The sequence below is a fragment of the Crinia signifera genome, chromosome 3, assembly GCF_055691185.1.
Source record: "Crinia signifera chromosome 3, ASM5569118v1, whole genome shotgun sequence".
Taxonomy (NCBI): Eukaryota; Metazoa; Chordata; class Amphibia; order Anura; family Myobatrachidae; genus Crinia; species Crinia signifera.
The window spans coordinates 143,775,735-143,793,566 of NC_139219.1; the positions used below are offsets into that span (position 1 = coordinate 143,775,735).

At 47.8% G+C, this 17,832-nt stretch overlaps 1 protein-coding gene across 3 annotated transcripts in view; it reads left to right on the forward strand.

Annotated features, from left to right (window-relative positions):
* The first annotated feature begins 321 nt into the window (after positions 1-321).
* The window catches only part of HBS1L (HBS1 like translational GTPase), a 121,158-nt gene continuing 103,647 nt past the window's right edge, over positions 322-17,832 (forward strand). Inside the window, exons 1-2 of one of the 3 annotated variants that reach the window (XM_083176652.1) lie at positions 322-544; positions 12,665-12,730. In XM_083176652.1, coding sequence (XP_083032778.1) covers positions 502-544; positions 12,665-12,730 — 109 coding nt within the window. In that variant the 5' untranslated portion in view covers positions 322-501. Of the gene's footprint in view, positions 545-12,664; positions 12,731-17,832 lie in introns of those variants that run through there. The other 2 variants (XM_083176654.1, XM_083176653.1) reach the window with 2 other exon arrangements.

A 17,832-nucleotide genomic window follows, 5' to 3' on the forward strand; every position in this document is an offset into this window, starting at 1 on the left:
GCAATCACAGGGGACTTTCATATGAAATGTATTTATTTACAATTACAGCACCCACTGACTCAGTATCTACTACATGCTGCTAGCAGCTGCCGGAACACACCAGTCACCCACACCATACCGATTATCTATACATACTGATCATTTATTAATCCTTATTAAGAAAAAAAAACTAGTTTACCACCTACACGCTCATCATAACCTGCACACTCTCGCGGACTTCCTTGCGAGTTGCAGATACTAACTGCAGGCGGAGGGCTTCGCCAACATGGCCGCTGCTTTCGATCCTAACACACATATATTAGGATATGTTTTAGGGTATGTGCAATAAACTGAGCGGCCTCTAGTGAGCCGCTGTCTAATCCGCTCCCGCTGCTACGATCACGGCACGGTGACGTGGTTACGACGACAGTGGGATTGTAGCGGCGGCGCTGCGGCGGTTCCCCGGGCCGGAGAGGCGATGTGCGGGCGGTGAGGGTAGGAGTGAGAGGAGACAGCGACGCCATGGCCCGGCATCGCAATGTGCGCGGCTACAATTACGATGACGGTAAGAAACCCTCCGGGTAGGCCCCGGTCTGGGCACAGCCGCGTGCTCACATATGGGTGGAAGTCGAAGAGAAGGCATCTTATCCACACAGAACCCATGTGTGAGGTGCTGTCACTGCTGTGTCTGTCACCTGCCAAGTTACCATGTGGTCTCCCCATACTCCTTATTCTGTGCATGGCTTGCATCTCAGGGCTCAGGCACAGGACCATATTCAGAGCCTGGCACACGCTCAGGTGGCAGCTCCTGTAGCTCCTGCTGATCTAAGCATTAGGATCCCTGATCTCAAGCTGCAACACACTGATCTTCGTTCCACATCCCTGTGTGCACTCATAGTAGTAGTAAACCTGATTCCTTTAAAAAGTAAATTTGGTACTTGTTTCCTAGCACGGCACCCAGGTTTGCTACGTACGCAAACGTAGTCAAATCGCATCGCATAGTACTAGCATGCGATGCGATTTTTACGTTCCCGCTCCCTGTGATGTGATTACATGTGATGGGATTGGCGTTGTTTAGCGTCACCCCCTGTATCCACGCCACCCCAAAGCATGGCGAGCAGCAGCGGAACGCGTCCTCCGACCTTTTCATACCCACCACTATCCACGTCGGTGTGGAGTTGATTTTATATAGTGTGGCGAGCCACCGAGCCCGAAACGTGGCGAGTGGACGCGGAATACATGTAAAGTAATCCGCATCCCCTCGCGGGGCTCGCTGCGCTCGCCACATTATATAGAATCAACTCCACACCGACGTGGATAGTGGGGTATGAAAATGTCGGAGGACGCGTTCCGCCGCCACCGCTCGTCAGGCTTCGGGGTGACGCAAAAAATGCCAGAGGTGCTTACAATTGTAAGCACCCATCACATGTAATCACATCACATGTCATAGTAAGCACCCATCACATCTGATGGCATGGGTGCTTGTACAATTAAATATCGCATCGCATTTGGTGCCATGCGATCCTATGCAATATTTCATTGTATAAGCACTCCTGTGCACTTAATATGGATATCGCACCCCACTATACACGGTACGCGATGCGATTTTCCTACGCAGAATAGCCCACTAAGCTATTTGCTTAGTGGGCGCCGTGCTAGGAAACAAATACCGTGGATTTTTTTGTAGAACAACCCAACATACTATAGATGCATCAATAGAGGTGAGGAATGGGGGTCCGACAGTCAGGATTCCGAGGGTCATTAGAACGACCTCTGAAATCGACTGCAGGTACCCAGAAAGCGGGGAAAGCCCCATTGCAGGTCTGCTGTGCTCGCCATGCTATTGGCTCACTGTGCTTGCCACAGGTTCTATTCTCCCTCTATGGGGGTTGTGGACCCCCATAAGAGAGAATAGCACCTGTAATGCTGGGTACACACCAAAACGATTTTGATTGGATGCAAATCGTATGATCCGATTTGCATACGACCTGATCCCATCTGTATTCAAATGAATGGATCTTATACAGATCCTACAGCACCTGCAGCAGGTAGTATCGGAATCGGATCCAACCAAATGATTTTGACCCAATCTGCATCCAATCGGTCTGAATTGGATCCAGATTGATGGGATTGTGCCCAAATCGTTTCAGTGTGTACCCAGCATAAGTTGGGATTCCGACTTTGAAATCCTGACTGTCGGGAGGTCATGTGCCACCCATCCATAGTACATGCAGGATTTTCTAACCTGCACGGAGTATAGATGCAGCGATTATTTTATTGTAACATTGTAATAAGCTACATTGTACTAACATTAGGGCCTATTCTCAGAGCAGCGAAAAGTACCATACGAGTTCTGATTAGTGTCATTCACAGAATGGGTTTCCATGGAGATGTTTCTGACTACATCAGCAGCACCCTCACTCAGTTGCTGAATCGCATCACAAGTCATTAATGGACAGAAAGATCAGCTTTCTGTTTCACTGATGTGTTCAGATTTGCCATCTGGTGATGAGTTCACAAAGAAAGTCATCGCCAGAAATGTAAGTCAATGTGAATTGTTACTTATCTATGCTATATATCACTTCAAACTGATGTGATATATAGTGAAAATTAACAGTTCTGGTTTTGTTTTTATAACATGCATGGACCCCAGTATTTGCAACCTGGGGTATCAAACAGCGTTGGTGGCCACCACAAATTTATTATCCACTGTTATTGGTGAGGAGTGGTATCCGTGCATGATGTGCACACAATTGATAGCATGACCCATAAAAATCGTGCGTTCAGGCCTGATATTGTTCTGATGGGCAGAACAAATGGTGCAATGGTTAGTATTACTGCTTCACAGCACTGAGGTCATGGGTTTGATTCCCACCATGGACTTAACTGTACGGGGCTTGTATTTTCTCCCCGTACTTGCGTGGGTTTACTTTGGGTACTCCAGTTTCCTCCCACATTCCAAAAATATATTGGTAGGTTATTTGGCTTCTGGCCAGCATGTAAGTTTATGAAGGAAGTGAACATGGTGACTAAATCGGTGTATGGTGCTTCTTACTGTATATACAGTTCTTTTTCTTGACATTTCACAAGAACAGTCAGATTGTCTACTCTTGACTATTCACTGCACATCCATAAACTTAGGGCCTTATTCTGGTTCACTCTCAGAGGCAAATTCCTTCTCAAATGGACAAAACCATGTGCACTGCAGGTGGGGCAGATGTAACTTGTGCAGAGAGAATTAGATTTGGGTGGGGTTTTACTTCAAAGTGAGAGCTATATTGCAGTGTAAAAATAAAGCAGTCAGTATTTTCCCTGCACAGAAACAAAATAAGTCATCCAAATCTAATTCTCTCTGCACAAATTATATTTGCCCCACCTGCAGTGCACACGGTTTTGTCCATTTGAGAAGGAATTTGCATCTGAGAGTGAACCAGAATAAGGCCCTTAGTTCACATATCTCATACAGTTAAATAACTTCACTAATATATTTTTGTGTTGTCAAAGTTTTACACACAAAAGCTGTTGCATCAGTTACAATTCTGACACTTAGGGAGAAATTTACTAAAGGAAATTTGTAAAAAATAGGTGTATTTGTATCCAGAAATACACTTATTTTTGACATTTACTATCCCGAAAATACGGCAATTCGTATTCATATTGATAGCACATCAATACAAATACGAATTACCGTATTTTCGGGATAGTAAATGTAAAAAATAAGTGTATTTCTGGATACAAATACACCTATTTTTTTACAAATTTCCTTTAGTAAATTTCCCCCTTAAAGTTTGGTTACTGTCAACTAATGCCAATTTTTTTTTCTATGTTCTTTGACAATGGTACAACTTTTATCAGCTAATGTTGAAAACGTTCCCGGTTTATAAACTGATGCAATGATTTTAGTCTCTTGAGTCAGATCCCAAAAATTGAATCCTGTCTGGATTTAACATTGCTCGTGGCATTCTATGCCATCGGGCACAATGTAAAGGATAAATAACTATACACGGTTGGAGTAATCGACAAAAAACGTTTATCAAATAACTTTTGTTCTATTGCTGCATATATAATGCTTTGAATATTATTCTCCACAGGTGGCCACTTATTTTTATATTGTTTAATTTTTTTGTATTTCATATGCGGTTTATAACTTTTTATTTTTTTAATGAAATTTTACTATTGTCATTAATTAGCAACAATAAATTTGCCAAGTTGCTCATATGCACAATTCTGCGTATGTGATTTAAATAAGAAGCACAGTGCCTTTATATGTAGTTTTTGTTTTTCTTTGACAATGGTACAACTTTTATCAGCTGATGTTGAAAAAGATCCCTGTTATAAACTGATGCAATGATTTTAGTCTCTTGTGGCAGATCCACAAAATGTAATCCTGTCTTAGGGTGAAGCTGGTACTTTATATTATGATCACTACTTCCACTGGGGGCTGAAGATGGTTGCATGCTCACATAGCTCCCATCCTCACCGATCCAAAAACTACTTCCTGCTGCATCTGGGGACATCCCTGCCTCCTGCCATAAGACATCCACCGACTACTCTGCAGCCCCTGACACCCCCCTGCGCTCACCAGGCCCCCCGTCGCCTCCCCACACCTGATCAGTCAGCTCCTGATTCTACACCCCAGCAATTAGACAGCTACTTTTCCACACACGCTGCTTCCAGGTGACTGCTGGTCTGGCCTCTTCCCTGCCTGACACGGCAACCTGACCTGAGCACCCAGATTCCCCCTGTTCCGCTGATGAGACTTGGCCGGAGAGGAAGGTCTTCCCTGTCAGGACCCGCAAGTCTGGTCAAGTACCCCAGGTTGCCACTGACCTGCTCATGGGGAGAAGGAAAAAAAGAGTGGTGGGGTCGCAGAAGGGAAGGGGATCCTTGGTACTGCAGCCATCTAGTTGCCTCCTTCCTGCTTCCTCTCCACTTCCAGGCTGTTTCCCTTTCCTGACTTGGCTGTACTGCCTTCATGCACCCAGCAGGGATCCGTCATGGACCTGACCGGGGAGACCCCTTGGTACTGGCAATAGCAGAGGAGGACAAGACTGCTTGAGCTGCCGTGAAACATACACATGGGCTGGGATATGAAGGCAGATGATTTTTACAGAAAATCTGACATTTTACAAACCTCATTGTAATGTAACGTGTTCTCGAATGGAACCTCAGCAGTATTATGAACCCATCTGATGTGGTCACCGGGCCATAGTAGGTAGACCCATAGTTAGATACATAGAATTTGACGGCAGATAAGAACCACTTGGCCCATCTAGTCTGCCCCTTTTTTAAACATGTTTGATCCTTATTTTTTTGTAAGAACAGAGGTTTTTTAGAGGTCTTGCGCTAAGTATGAGTACGTAAATGAATCAACAAATGAATACTGGTATCTGACACTATTTTCCCGAATACTGGATGTGATTGCAAGTGCAAGAAAACACACATTTCTCCTACCAGCAGCAGGGGACACTGCAGTATTCACGTGTGGGATAGAGTGGGTGCATTGGTGGAGTCGGCACTTTAAGTGAAAATTTGAATGTGGCTGGCTCCTCCCCCCTCTATTCCCACCCGGACCCCAGTCTTAGAAAAAGTGCCGGAGGAGTCGGTACTCCAGGCACTGTCTCCTGAGGAGACTAGGTTTTTGTTTATTTTATTTTGTTTTCTACATGTTTGTGTAGTAGCACAGGCAGCACCGCGGATAGGGTCTGCCTGTGTCGAGTAGGAGCTCTGGAGAGGCTGGTCGACACTGCTTGCAGTGTTCCTCCAGTTCTCAGCCACCGGAGCGTCGGCTCCGGGGACCCGCCGCAGCTGCTTGCGTTACGGGTCCACGGCAGTTCCCCCCGTTCCAGAGCGGTGTTGGAGGCGCTAGGCGCCGGGAGAGGGGGCGGCCAGGTTGGCGCGCTGGCTGAGCAGCTCGCGCCGGATTTTCGTGTGCGATGACGTCACCGCTCCCCGCCGGCAGCGCGCTGAAGACGCGAGTGGCTTGTGGGAGGAACTTTTCTGCACAGTCGCCATTGCTGTCGGCGTGCTGGTGAGCGGTGCTGCTGCAAGGAGAGAGTCTGCAGACCCGGTTTTCTGGTTCCTGCGAGGCTACTGAGCGCTACCTTCCTACGCTACAGGGGTACTGTAAGTTGTGGAAGGGCTGTTTAACACACACACACATATCGGGAGGGTTGTGGCTGCTCCCTCCCTGTGGACACCCGGGCCCTGGGCTGCAAATTGGTATATTCAGGGCTATCTTGTGTCTGATTTGAACTGTGTGTGTGGGTGTGTTTGAGTGTCCTAATTTGTTGCTATTTGGTACACATTATAGGACTGTGGGCAGTTATGGCTGGAAAAACTTCTTCCAAGGCTGCAGTTAAATTGTATTCTTGTAAAACCTGCAAGGGGCAATACACCCAGCATGTGAAGGGTGTCTCTCTCTGGCCCTTATTCTAATCGGCACGGTACGGCCCGCGTGCGGCCGTACCGCCGATGTTTTGCCACTGCACATGCGCAGAGGTCATTCTGCGCATGTGCAGCCCCCTTCGCCGCAGACGTATTTCGTCCGCCGCAAAGGGGGCGTATAGGGGCGTGAGGGGCTTCATCCCCTCATTTCCCTATGTGTACGCCCCGCGTTTCATGGGCGTTCCCATGCAAACGCGGGGCGTATGCATGGTAATGAGGGCATGACGCCCTCATTACCATGACATGGGGGCGGAAAGCTGACGTCGCCGGATGTCAGCTTTCAGCCCCCATACAAGCTACCACACGGACGATTGTCCGTGTGGTCTCAGCTTGCGGGGCTGCCGCGGCGTGCGGCCCTGCCTTCGATGGTCGACGACCATCGAAGGCAGGGGGCAGCTCCCACCATGGTGGAGGCGTACGCCTCCACCATTTTGATGCGGATCGCCAGCCGTCCGTGTACGGACGGCAGTGGCGATCCGTCGGGTGGGCGGCCCTTGGTTTGTGCGGTCGGAGCCCCGTGTGCGGCTCTGACCGCACCAACCAGAATAAGGGCATCTGTGAGCAGTGTTATGCTGTGACAAAATCTTCTGCTCCTGTTTTGTCCCCTCAGCCTCCGCAGATTGCTGTGGATCCTTTTCAAAATGTATTAGCAGGTTTGACTGCTGAATTGATGGCGTCTAGAAAGGATAGGGAGTTGTTACAAACTCAGCTCACTAAGCTTGCTTCGTCTGAACCAAGTTGGGCAAAGACGCTTATCAATTCGGTAGATTCTCTGTCACAGTCCTTAGCGGACTCTGTACAGAAAAAGATTCCTTCGCCAGCCGTGGTTAAAAGAAAGGCACCGGCTGCTTTGTATTTGCCTCAGCATGAGGATGAGGATGAAGGGTTTGAATTTCTTGAGGAGGGAGAGGTGCTTGCAACTCAGGACCCTCCAGAGACTGATCTTGATGAAGAGGAGGCTCAGGGAGTGGATGGTCTCATTAGGGCTGTTAGAACTACCCTTAATTTAGAAGAGACACAAGTCCCTCCCCAGGTGTCTATCTTTGGACGGACTCAAAAGAAGCCTCTGTATTTTCCAGATTCTGCGGAGCTGGACAACCCGTTGCTTGATATTTGGAAAGTTCCAGACAAGAAATTTCAGATTTCTTCACGGATTAAGTCGTTGTATCCGTTTGATCCAGAGTCCAGGGGAAGGTGGGAGATTCCCCCGTCTCCTGATGTTTCTCTGTCTAGGCTCTCTAAGAAGACCACGCTTCCGGTTCCAGGGGCGGTTTCCCTTAAGGAGGCTCCGGATCGCAGGTTGGATACTACTTTAAAAGCTATTTTCACTACTGCTGGGGTATTACTGAGACCAGCGATGGCCTCCGCCTGGGTGGCTAGGGCCATGGAGGTGTGGGCTACTCAGCTCATCTCAGGCCTGGAGCAGGACTCTCCTAGGGAGGATTTGTTATCCTTGGCGGAGTGCATCAAGGATGCATCGACGTATATCGGAGAGGCATCTTCGGATGTTGCGTCTCTAGGTGCTAGAGTTTCTGCCTCAGCTGTGGTGGCCAGGCGTACAGTTTGGTTGAGGTCTTGGCAAGCAGAAGCGGAGACCAAGAAAGCGGTGGAAGCGTTGCCATTTGCAGGGGAGACGTTGTTTGGGTCTGAGCTGGATAAGCTCATATCTCAGGCCACAGGGGGTAAATCAGCTTTTTTACCATCCTCTGCTCCGGCACCAAAGAGGCAGTTCATGGGGCCTTCCTTTCGGGCCTTTCGTGGCTCCTCCAGTGGTCGAGGTAGAGCCAGAGGAGGTTTTTCCTCTTTCAGAGGGCGCAGGGGTAGAGGGGCAAGAGTTGCTCCAGCCGCCTCTGCCGCTGTTAGAAGACAGGATCCCAAGCCCACGGACAAGCCAGTGGCATGACGGGCTCGCAGCTCACGTGGGGAGTCCCACTGTGGGTGCGCGTCTGCTGCTGTTTGTCGAAATGTGGAAAACCCATTGCAGAGATGCGTGGGTATTGGACATAATATCGCAAGGTTACAAGCTGCAGTTCGCTTCTCTCCCCCCGTCAAGATTCTTTCCAATTGGCCTTCCCAAACTCGAGGAAACAAAACAGGCTCTTTTTGGAGCAGTTCAAGGTCTTCTGGATTCAGGAGTAGTTATTCCAGTTCCGGCTCACGAGCAGGGAAGGGGATTCTACTCAAGCGTATTTGTGGTGCCCAAGCCGGACGGCTCGGTGCGACCAATTTTGAATTTAAAAGATCTAAATCTGTACATTTGCTATCAGAGATTCAAGATGGAGTCCATTCGGTCAGTAGTGGCGTCCCTGGAGGGAGGAGAATTTTTGATATCGCTAGATATAAAGGACGCATATCTGCACGTTCCCATATGGGTCCCGCACCAGAGGTTTTTGAGGTTCGCAATAAACGATTGCCATTACCAATTCAGGGCTCTGCCGTTTGGCCTGTCATCGGCGCCCAGAGTGTTTACCAAGATTATGGCGTGCATGGTTGCAGCTCTCAGACTCAGGGGTATTACAATTATCCCGTACTTAGACGACTTGTTGATCAAGGCTACAAGCTGGGAAAAGTTGGTCGAGGATGCTTTGGTCACATGCAGATTCTTGACAGATCTTGGTTGGGTCCTAAATTTCAGAAAATCACATCTAACTCCGTCCAAAAGATTAAAGTTCCTGGGACTCATCTTGGATACAGAGAACGAGACTGTTTCGCTTCCCATGGAGAAGATCACAGCCATACAAAGGATGGTTCGTCAGATCCTCGCTACTCGCAGAGTGTCGGCTCACGTTTGCACTCGTTTACTGGGCATGATGGTGGCCGCGTTCGAGGCTCTACCCTATGGTCGGTTTTATACCAGAACTTTCCAAGGAAACCTTCTGTCCCAGTGGTCAGGGTCCCATTTGCAGATCCACAAGAGGATTCTTTTGTCCAGGGAAGCACGGCTGTCTCTAAATTGGTGGCTGTCCACTCAACATCTGTTGAGGGGCCGCAGTTTCAAGCCCTGCGACTGGACCATTCTATCGACGGATGCCAGCCTGACAGGTTGGGGGGCGGTGACCCTAAACCATACCTTTCAAGGAAGGTGGTCCATGCAAGAGGCGAAGTTGTCCATAAATGTGTTGGAGCTCAGGGCCATCAGACTGGCGTTGTTCCAGGCCCACGACTTGATCAGGGGCCGTTCGATTATGGTACAATCGGACAATGCGACGGCTGTTGCATATATAAACCGCCAGGGGGGAACCAAGAGCAGGGCAGCAATGAAGGAGGTTCGGCCAATTCTAGAATGGGCGGAGGCCTTTGCCCCCAATTTCTCAGCAGTGTTCATTCCGGGGGTGGAGAACTGGCAGGCGGACTATCTCAGTCGCCAGGATTTTCACCCAGGAGAATGGGCCTTGAATCCGGAGGTTTTCGATATGATAACTCGGAGATGGGGCACTCCCCAGATGGACATGATGGCATCCAGGCTGAATCACAGACTTCCCCTCTACTGTGCCAGGTCGAGGGATCCAGCAGCGGTGGCGGTGGACGCCTTATCAATCCCTTGGGATTTCGAGCTGATCTATGTATTCCCCCCGTTTCCTTTGATACCGAGGGTTCTCAAGCAGATAAAAAAGGGATCAGCGTCTGTAATAATGATAGCTCCAGATTGGCCGAGACGGGCCTGGTACTCGGATCTGAAGGGTCTACAGGCAGACGTTCCGTGGCGTCTACCTCTCAGGGAAGATCTGTTGCAGCAAGGACCATTCGCCTACCCAGGCTTGATGCAGCTGCGTTTGACGGCGTGGCTATTGAGGCCGACCTGTTAAAAAGGAGGGGAATCCCGTCGTCGGTGGTTCCCACCATGCTAAAGGCTAGGAAGGAGGTCACCTCTGCGCATTATCACAGGATCTGGAGGGCTTATGTGGCATGGTGCCAACAGAAGAAGGTGGAAAGAGCGGTCTTTCGGCTTTCTCGGTTTTTGGAGTTCCTCCAGTCGGGTTTGGACAAGGGGCTGCGTTGGAGCTCTCTTAAGGTCCAGATTTCGGCATTATCGATCTTCTTTAACCGTAAATTGGCACTTATTCCAGAAGTGCAGACCTTTTTGAAGGGGGTCCTGCGGCTGCAGTCCCCTTTCATTCCACCGTTTGAGCCTTGGGACCTGAATTTGATCTTGAAGTTCTTGAAGTCTGACTTATTTGAGCCTCTCGAGGGAGCGGCTCTCAAGTATTTATCTTGGAAGACGGTTATGCTTCTGGCCCTTGCTTCGGCCAGGAGGGTTTCAGAACTGGGGGCGTTGCTTTGTCACCCTCCGTTTCTGATTTTTCATAGAGACCGAGCAGAACTTAGGACTAAACCTAATTTCCTTCCGAAGGTGGTCTCAAGGTTCCATGTGAATCAGCCGATTGTGGTCCCGGTTCTGTCGGGCTCCGCGGAGTCTTTGGACGTGGTAAGGGCGTTACGTGTCTATGTGGACAGAACGGCGTCTTTCAGGAAAACTGAGAGTTTGTTTGTTCTCTACGGTGCAGAAAGGAAGGGATGGCCGGCATCTAAACAATCTTTGGCCAGGTGGTTGTGCTTGACTATTAAGGAGGCGTACGCAAGGGCTCGTATGCAGGTTCCGTCACGCATTTCTGCACACTCTACTAGATCGGTCAGCACCTCGTGGGCGGCAGCCCGAGGGGTATCTATTTCGCAGGTTTGCAGAGCTGCCACCTGGGTGGGCTCCAACACCTTTGCGAAGTTTTACAGATTTGACAGGTTTGCCAGAGAGGAGTCATCTTTTGGCAGAGCTGTTTTGTAGGATCCTCAGCGCTCGCCCTCCCGGGTGTAGTGCTCTGGTATTATCCCACACGTGAATACTGCAGTGTCCCCTGCTGCTGGTAGGAGAAATAAGGAATTTGGTACTTACCGGTAATTCCCTTTCTCCGAAGCAGCAGGGGACACTGCACGCCCTCCCAGCGCTGAGTTTTGGGTTTTGTTTTTTTTTTTCCTGCCGTAGCTGTTCAGCAGTCCTGTTTAATTTCAGTTTTAGCGGTCTTGCTAAATTTAAGTCCGTTGACAGATTTATGTGTTGTGAATTGAATGATTGTTGTCATTAATGTTGGTTTTGTTGTAAGTAGGTTCCTTCGGTGGTCTACCTCTAACTCTCTCGGACACGGTTTTTCTAAGACTGGGGTCCGGGTGGGAATAGAGGGGGGAGGAGCCAGCCACATTCAAATTTTCACTTAAAGTGCCGACTCCACCAATGCACCCACTCTATCCCACACGTGAATACTGCAGTGTCCCCTGCTGCTTCGGAGAAAGGGAATTACCGGTAAGTACCAAATTCCTTATTTATTGCTGCGGTACTGAAACAGAGTTTTAACATGCGACTGATTATGCATGTAAATTACAATGTCCAGTGGTGGTGCAGGCAATAAGCAAGTGCTGTGGTGAATAAGGTGAGCCTGTGGCTCAAGTTCCCAATGGTGGTGGACAGCAGGATATGCTGCACAAGTGTGGTGGGGTAGGCAGTCTGGATGGGGGGAAAAAGAAAACTCTGGTTGACACAGTACTGGTGGTGCGGGGGGCTGGCGTCCCGTCCCGACCGCAGTACACCTCTGACCTGTGTATGCCGGACTCTGTTGATCTCAGGTCCCACGCCGCGATCGCCTCTCGATAGGCACCTCAGTCGTGCAGCCCGCCGGGCTCCACAGATTGTGCTTGAGATGAGACTCCCGGGTACCGTTATCGCGAGATCCCGGCACCGGCGTCTCAATCTCTGCACGCTCCGTGCGCTCTACTCCCGGCTGGGAGTAGAGCACACGGAGCGTGCAGAGTATTTCCACGCTGCGCAGGCCAAGTAGCAGCTGCACACAGACGCGTCCAACATGACTCGCCCGCCTGACCGGCTCCTGTATCCTGCCTGCCCGGCTCCTGCTGCTCACCCGCCCACCTCCCGGCTGCTCACCCGCCCGCCTCCCGGCATCAATCAGCCGCCCACCCTCCCAGCTTCACCGACCACCCTCCCGGCCGCACCGCACATGTAAGTAAATATGCGGGGCGGCCGGGGCAGGTTTTTTAATCAGGGAAGCCGATCCTGGGAATCCCGGGATCGGTCATTTTTCAATCCCGAATTCCGGGATTGAAAAAATGCTCCGGGATTGGCAACCCTAGATACTAGTGTATATTTAAAGCATATAATGCAAAGACTTGTCTTGTTCGATCTCTTTACAATTTAAAGTTTTTTTTATATGCAATTTTTTTTTTTTACTTTAAGATTTTGAGGATGATGACTTATATGGACAGTCGATGGAGGATGACTACTGCATCTCACCAGCCACAGGTATATTGTTTATCTCTGACTGAAATCTAAGTTTTTGAAGTTGGGAACACCTTTTCCCTTCTTTTCAGTTCTTCACACTGTATTTACATTTGCAACAAATTTTTATTTAGAAGGGGTTATTTAACTATACTGAGAATTATACCCAGTGCGATGCACATGAAAATAGAACAGACTGTGTGACTGTGACCTTTTTATCTGGGCTTCACCTGATCACTTCCTGGGTGAAAGCATTACACTGATTGGCAAATAAAGACAAAATATATTGGGTCTAATTATTTATGGTGAATCGAAGTCCTATCTTGCTGGATATTATATCTAGTAGAATTCTCTCTGCTCGGATTACAGTTTGAGGTGTTCACTGGTGTGACCGGGCTGTAACAAAAATAATGTAAAGCTAAAGTAGTCTTTAAAGTGCATAGACTGGGATGCAGTTTTGGGATGCAGCAAGGATAAATACAGAAGAAAAGTGGGATGTCTTGAAAATATTGTTGGACACATACACACAAGTTTATACCTATGGGTAACAAAAGTAAAAGAATGAAGTTTAAACTAATGTGGCTAAATAAAAAGATAAGGGAAGAAATGAAACCGATATATTTTCACTGAGACTGGAATAAAGAGTTCTTCTGTGTCTACCAGGAATAAAGCATACAAAAAGGACATCAGATTGGCTAAATTAGAAAATAAAAAGCAAATTGCAAAGATAGTAAGACAAACCCCAAAAAGTATATAAAAGGCAAAAGGACTAAAAAAGACAATATAGGACCCCTAAGAAGTGAGATATGTGGATTAATGTTAAAAAAGCAGAGGTATTAAACACTTTATTTCTTCATAATTTACTAAAGCAGAACAAATGGTAGGGTTTATACATAGTAATGGAAATGCTAACGTATCGTTATTAAGTACTTGGTTGACAGAAGTCCAAAGGCGACTTAAAAAAATTAAGATAAACAATGCTCCATACACCCAAAGATTCTTATGGAGCTCAACTCAGTGTTATTTACCTAGACAAGACAGACTTATTGATCTACTGTTCATTGACACGAAGGGGCAGTATTCATTGCAGCTGGCGAGGGGGTTAAGCCGTTTAACCCCAGCGCCGGCTGCTCACCGTATTCATTGTTCTGGGAAATGACTGCGAGGATTCCCCCAAACAGCAAGGTTCACGGCTAATGCAGGGAGCCCGCTGCATTTAGCTGCAAGCTTTGCTGTTTTGACGGCTGCACACGCCATTCCCACATCACTGGAAAAACCCAGCAAGGTGAAAATGGCGTGTGTAGGTGAAGTCAGTTGACTATTGACCAGGACAGCTGTCACAGCTCACAATATACCCCTATAGACTTTCTCATCATAGTGTTTTAGTTCTAGGTTCTCGGCACTGGTTTTTATGGAGAACTAAGTCTGTATTGTGTATTATTTCATGTTCTATCTTTACTTATACCCATAATGCTAACAGTACAGTGGATACTTTATACTTTTCCAAACTTAGATGTCCTGAAACTATCACATAATTTTTGTGTCTTATACATACAGTATATGACCATACTTATAATATATTGGGTTGCATGCAATTTTATTACATTCTGTATATGTTTTGATTGTTACATCCTTATGTGCAGTGTCTATTCTTCTGTAACTGTATATAAATCCTTGCTACGGCTTAATCTTGAATAGTGTGTGCAGTTCTGGGCACCACTCCAAGAAAAAAAAAAACTTCTCCTGAACTAAAAAGGGTTCAGAGAAGGGCAGCAATATTGATAAAGGGTATAGAGTCATGAAATAATGAGGAAAAGCTTGCCAGCTTAAGGAGCCCACACACGCACCGTTGCCGGCGGTGCGATGCTATACGATGGGATGCGCGCTCCTGCGGCACCTCATCGTACAGTACAAAAAGTATGTGCTGCACATACTTTTTGTACTAGCTTTTTCTAGCATAGCATCGCATGCACATCGTATGCACAAGGCATACGATACGATGCTATGTGTGCTAGTTAAGCCCACAACGCACGCCGGGATCGGTGAGTGTGTGGGCTCCATTAGTCATGTTTATTTTAGAAAAAGGAGTCTAATAGTGTGTACACACGGTAAGATTTGGCTTCCGATGTTCCCGATGTAGGGAACATCGGAAGCCAAATCGCATGCTCCCGTGTGAGCGCATATCGGCAGCCAGATAGAGAGGGCAGGCAAGACTATATAGTGCAGATCTGCTCTATTTAGTGTAAATTGTGCCCCTATAGCATGCCGTGAGATGCGAGATCCGATCGCATCGGGACCCGCATCTCACGGCATATCCTGCCGTGTGTACGCACCTTAAGAGGAGATAGCATTACTATTTACAAATACATTGAACTTTCAGAGAAACTTTTTACCCCAAGGACTGTACATCGGGCATGTGATCACTCCCTTAGTTTAGAGGAGAGGAAGTTTCAGTATCAGGAAATGAAGGGTTTCTTTAAAGTAAGGGCAGATAAGATATAGAATACACTGCCAGAGATGATTGTGATAGATTCAATTGATATGTTTAAGAAAGGGTTAGACGAATATATAACGCAAAAGAGTATCCAGGGTTATGATACTTAATTAAATGTACAGTGTATCCATAAAGTATTCACACCACTTCGCTTTTTACACATTTTGTTATGTTACAGCCTTATTCCAAACAAATTAACTTTTTCCCCTCAAAATTCTACACACAATAACGCATAATGACAACATGTTAAAAAATGTTTTTGAAATATTACTAAAAAATAAAAAGCTAAGAATTCACTTGCAATGCACATAAGTGTTCACACATTTAGCCTTTGCTGAATACTTTGATGCAGCCTCAAGTCTTTCTGAATATGATGCCAGAAGCTTGGCACACTCATGCTGCTTTCCCACTGCAGACCCGTTTTAAGTACTGGTATTTTTAAACGGTATTAGCATTCCCACTGCAGCAGATTACCGTTTAAGTACCATTCCCATTGCAGTGAACCGTTTAAAATGTAAAGAGTGCCTAAACCCCCCCCCCCAAGTGTAAAGAGTGCCTAACCCCCCCCCCCCAAGTGTAAAGAGTGCCTAACCCCCCCCCCCCCCCCCCCAGTGTAAAGAGTGCCTAACCCCCTGTGCCCCCATCTCCCCTCCCCTTGTACTTACCTGCACGGGGATCCAGGCTGGGGATGCAGGGCAGTGGGGAGGCAGTGGGGGTCCATACGGGGTCCAGGCAGTCCCTGTGCCTGATGAGAACTAGTAGTTCCCACTTTGCGCATGTGTCATGAGCGCAGAGCATAAAAATGAGCCACTCATTACATATGTGCATATGTAATGAGCATCTTATTATGCACTGCGCTCATGACACATGCGCAAAGCGGAAACTACTAGTTCTCATCAGGCACAGGGACTGCCTGGAGTTTAAATACCGTTAAAAAGGCATTCCCACTGCCTTAAAAACGGTATTTAACCGTGTAGGACTCTGCTTTTTAAACGGGTTGAAATACTGGTTATCTTTAACCGGTATTTCAACTCTGGCGCTTTCCCACTGCAGCCTTAAACGGTAAATTGCGCTAAAAAATCGGCAATTTACCGTTTTAGACCTGCAGTGGGAAAGGGGCATTTATCTTTGGCCAGTTTTGCCCATTCCTCTTTGCACTTCTCAAGCTGCATCAGGTTGGATAGGAAGCGTCTGTGCACAGCCATTTTCAGATCTCTTCAGAGATGTTCAATCGGATTAAAGTTTGGCTCTGGCCGAGCCAATCAAGGATATTTATAGAGTTGTCCTGAAGCCGCTCCTTTGATATCTTGGCTGTGTGCTTAGGGTCGTTGTTCTGCCGACTTCCGGTGGGGGGTGGGGGATCCGATCTCCCATCCACGGAGCTCCACCATCCCAGGCCTTCCCACCATCCCAGGCAGGACACCCGGCTGCACTGGCAGGAAACTCTGGCCTGCAGCCCTTGGCCAAGGACTGCTGGAGCCCACCTCTCCCCATCGATGCTCCCGCTGGAGGGCCCCCAAGGGAGGAGGTAACGGCTCCGGGGAGCAGCGAAAATGGATCTCAGCCCACAAAGGGCCCAACTATGGCTGCTGGCCCAACAGACTCACCCCCTCGCCTCACTGACTCTCTCCCACCCCCCCATCCCCACGCTGGCAAAGTCAAGATGGTGCTGCTGCTGACTGCCTAGGATCTGTGCCCCCAGCCTAAAATATGTACCCTGTGTCTCTCCTGTAGTGTTCCATATCTGTACTGTTTACCTATCTGGCTGTTGCAACAACTTAGTGGCGCAGCTGAATGGTTGCCTGGGTGCTGTGCAGCTCAGCAAATATGTGTTCTCCATGTCCCCTATCAGGATATGCATATCTGTACGTGTGATATACTGTATATTTGTACTGGCACTGTTTTACTTGTTCCTATCCTGGCTGTCGCACAGCAATCCAATACTAATTCCTAGTGTATGCAAGTATACCTGGCCAACTAAAGCGGATTCTGATTTTGAAAGATGAACTGCTCCCCCAGTCTTAGATCAAGAGTGATCTGGAGCAGGTGCTCATCCAGGATGTCTCTGTACATTGCTGTATTTATCTTTCCCTCTACCCTGACTAAGCTCCCAGTTCCTGCTGCTAAAAAAAAACTTATCCACAGCATGATGCTGCCACAACCATGCTTCACTGTAGGAACGGTAGTGGCCTTGCGTTGAGTGGTGCCTCATTTCCTCCAAACATGATACCTGGTATTCACACCAAAGAGTTCAATGTTTGTCTTATCAGACCAGAGAATTTTCTCATGGTCTGAGTGTCCTTCAGGTGTATTGTAGCAAACTCCAAGTGGGCTTCCATGTGCTTTTTAGAGTGGCTTCTTTCTGGCCACTTTACCATACAGCCTGATTGGTGGATTGCTGCAGAGATGGTTGTCCTTTTGATAAGGTTCTCCTCTCCAGCTCTGGATGAGTCCTGGTGTTTACAAACTTCTTCCATTTACAGATGATTGAGGCCACTGTGTATATTGGGACTTTCAAAGCAGCAAATATTTTTCTCTACCCTTCCCCAGATTTTTGCCTCGAGGCAATACTCGCTCAGAGGTCTACAGACAATTCCTTTGGCTTTGTGGTTTGTGCTCCAACCTGCACTGT